The 3032-nt window shown below is 33.7% G+C and overlaps 1 protein-coding gene across 1 annotated transcript; it reads left to right on the forward strand.

Moving 5' to 3' along the window:
- The first annotated feature begins 448 nt into the window (after positions 1 to 448).
- On the forward strand, positions 449 to 1573 carry LOC113351806 (protein FAR-RED IMPAIRED RESPONSE 1-like). The gene is made up of 3 exons (XM_026595737.1): positions 449 to 679; positions 804 to 1117; positions 1243 to 1573. The coding sequence occupies exons 1-3, from the start codon at positions 449 to 451 to the stop codon at positions 1571 to 1573; spliced, it is 876 nt and encodes a 291-aa protein (XP_026451522.1).
- Positions 1574 to 3032: the final 1459 nt, after the last annotated feature.

Here is a 3032-nt window from a genome sequence, read left to right on the forward strand (position 1 = left end):
TCTCTTCCAAAATAAAATGGAAAAAAATCCTAGACAATATTGCTAGTGCAGTTACTAAGTAAATCATTAATAAGTTTCTTTTGATATGAATGTATACAAACAGTAGAAAAAGATGATTTAATTTTTGTGTATACTAATAAATCTTTATGATGATATGTTTCTTACTTCTTCTTCTTTTTTGAAATAATTTGTTTCTTACTGATGATGAAGTTAAAAGTTATATGTTTATTAAGATTAACAGGACCCACATTGCATACAATCCTTTAATAATTTAGCAAATTCCGATTTGGATTTTGCTTCTTGTTTATTAATTTTTTTTTTATTTTGGGACCACATTAATACATGAGTTTCAAAATAAAAGCACTAAGTATGTAATATTTTGTTTTTAGACAATGTGGGGGACAATTATGTGAATGAAAGTGATGAGATAATACCTCCCTTAACTGGGATGGTTTTTGATAATCATGAGGATATGTTTGAATTTTATAAAGAATATGCTAGAAAGGCTGGGTTTCCAGTGCAAAGAAGGTCAAGAAGGATGACAGATGATGGGATTTTGAGAGGTGTGACCTTTGGTTTTGCAAAAGGACGTGAACACCAGAGCCGAACTCAAAATCAGACTAAACCAAGGGGAACATCTAAAAGTGGATGCAATACTTATATTACAGGAAGGATGGAGGTAAGTGATAGAAAATGGTATATATCAGTAGCAATGCTTGAGCACAATCATGGGTGTAATCATGATGAATCTCGTTTTATGCGGTGTTTTAGAAAGGTTGATGGGTCGTTAAAACGACAAGTAGATCTCAATGATCGAGCTCGCATTCCATTGTGAAAAACTTCAACTTGTTATGCTTGGGTATGGTGGATATGAATACACAGGATGCACATTAAAGGATATTAGAAATGCAACCAATGAAGTAAGAAACGCACGACTTGGTCACGGTGATGCAATGTTGATTATGAAATATTTTGCAAAAATAACTGCAGAAAACTCAGGCTTTTATTTTAAAATTCAAAGTGAGGTTGAAGGCTACTTGGAGATTGTATTTTGGGCAGATGGTATGAGTAGAGCAGCTTACAAGGAGTTTGGTGAAGTAATTAGCTTTGATACTACGTATTTCGTAAATAAATATGACATGCCATTTGGTCCCTTTGTTGGTGTCATCATGGGCAAACAATTTTACTTGGATGTGACTTGATTTCAAATGAAACTGCGGAAACATTTGTGTGGTTATTCAGTGCGTGGTTGGAGTGTATGTCTGAAATTGCTCCCAAAGTAATAGTAACTGACCAAGCAAAAGCGGTGCAAAATGCCATTGAGATTGTTTTTCCCCAAGCTAGACACAGTTGGTGTTTGTGGCATGTGATGAAGAAACTTCCCGAAAAATTCGGTTCATACAATATGTTTCATGAGATTACTTTTGATATGAGAGATGCAGTGTACGATTCACAATCTCTGGAAGAGTTTAAACAATTGTGGGATTGGATGGTATCCGAGTATGATTTGTACGAGAATAAATGGTTGAATGATTTGTACAAAGAAAGGGTCGTTGAGTGCCTTATTACTTGAAGGATACATTTTGGGTGGGGATATCAAGTATTCAGAAAAGTGAAGGTGTAAATGCATTCTTCGATGGGTATATAAATGGAAGAACCACGCTAAAACAATTTGTGTAGCAGTTTGAATTTTCACAAAGGAACAAGGTGGAAAAGGAAAAGGAAGCGGATGCTAAAACATCTCTAAAAAATATACCCTTTGTCACTACTTACCCAATGGAGAGACAGTTTCGCAAATTGTATACTAACTCAAAATTTCAAGAACAATTGTTAAAGATGATATATTGTAAATTCATGAAGATCGGGATAAAACCTACGGGAAAAATATACAACATCCAGGAAGACGTATGGATTGAGTAAAATTACTATAAAAGGATGACTTTTTTTGTGACATATAATTCAGAAGAATGTGAAATTCATTATTCTTGTCAAAGGTTTATATTCCGAGGAATACAATGTAACCATGTTTTAAATGTGTTGTGTAATGACTGTGTGAGAGAACTCCCGAATAAATATATCCTCAGATGGTGGCGGAAGGATGTAAAAAGATGTCAAACAAAGGTGAAAGTCGGATTTAGTTGTTGGAAAAATGATGATACGAGGAAGCAATACGATGATTTGTGTAATAAATTTGCGGAGCTTGGAGATTGGGTACCCGCTTATCGATGATCGGTTGGGTTGTAAGAAAAAAGAATGGCAAGAAACAATTATCAAAGCTAAGGAAAGCGAGAAACTCAAGGGGAAACAACTAGAAGAAAATACAGTGGATCCGGTAGATGAAGGTGGTGAACGTGAAGAATGAGTGGATACAATCAACAATTACAAGCATCTCCTCTTTATGTTTCTTACTTATATGTACTAATGATAAACTAAACCATAAGTTTGTTGTATGTTTTCCTTTGAGCATCCCATGTATATTTCTTACTTATGTATAAAGAGAAGTTTATGTATTTTGTCAAATTAATACTAAAGAAGTCAAGAGACGATAAAGATAGCAACATGAGTGAAAATAAATTGATTTATAATTTACTCTCTCCCTCGTGATAGCTAACAAAACAACCAAAAGGCAGAATTTATTTCCTGTTTTGCCTCCTACTCCCCGATTTAATCGACTCCTTTTATAAGGGCATCTCCAATGAGAGATTGTGCTATCCCTATTTTAACGGATTAAGCTACTTTTTCTAAAAGTTCATCTCCAATGGGAACCTGAAGGGAGAATGTGAAGATTATGTGGTAAGAGGTTATATCTACATCCTCTTGTTTCAGATGATCACTTAGAGGATGTAAATCATCCATATCATCATTTAATTAGAAAATTATTATTTCTATAAAAATATAAATAGTTTTTATGTTCTTGAAAAATCCTTAATCTTCTGTTCTGCATGTATATGATATGAGTATTCTCTTTTGTGAATCTCTCTTCTTTACTGGGTTTTAACAAAGAAAATAAGAATTAGGTTATTTTTGTTTGA

This window comes from Papaver somniferum, chromosome 1 (assembly GCF_003573695.1).
Source record: "Papaver somniferum cultivar HN1 chromosome 1, ASM357369v1, whole genome shotgun sequence".
In the NCBI taxonomy this organism is placed as follows: Eukaryota; Viridiplantae; Streptophyta; class Magnoliopsida; order Ranunculales; family Papaveraceae; genus Papaver; species Papaver somniferum.

Coding starts and splice junctions, on each gene's coding strand:
- LOC113351806 (XM_026595737.1), top strand. CDS start 449: ATGGTTTTTGATAATCATGAGGATATGTTTGAATTTTATAAAGAATAT. Junction 680..803: donor ATATTACAGGAAGGATGGAG/GTAAGTGATAGA, acceptor AACGACAAGTAG/ATCTCAATGATCGAGCTCGC. Junction 1,118..1,242: donor GTAATTAGCTTTGATACTAC/GTATTTCGTAAA, acceptor GTGGTTATTCAG/TGCGTGGTTGGAGTGTATGT.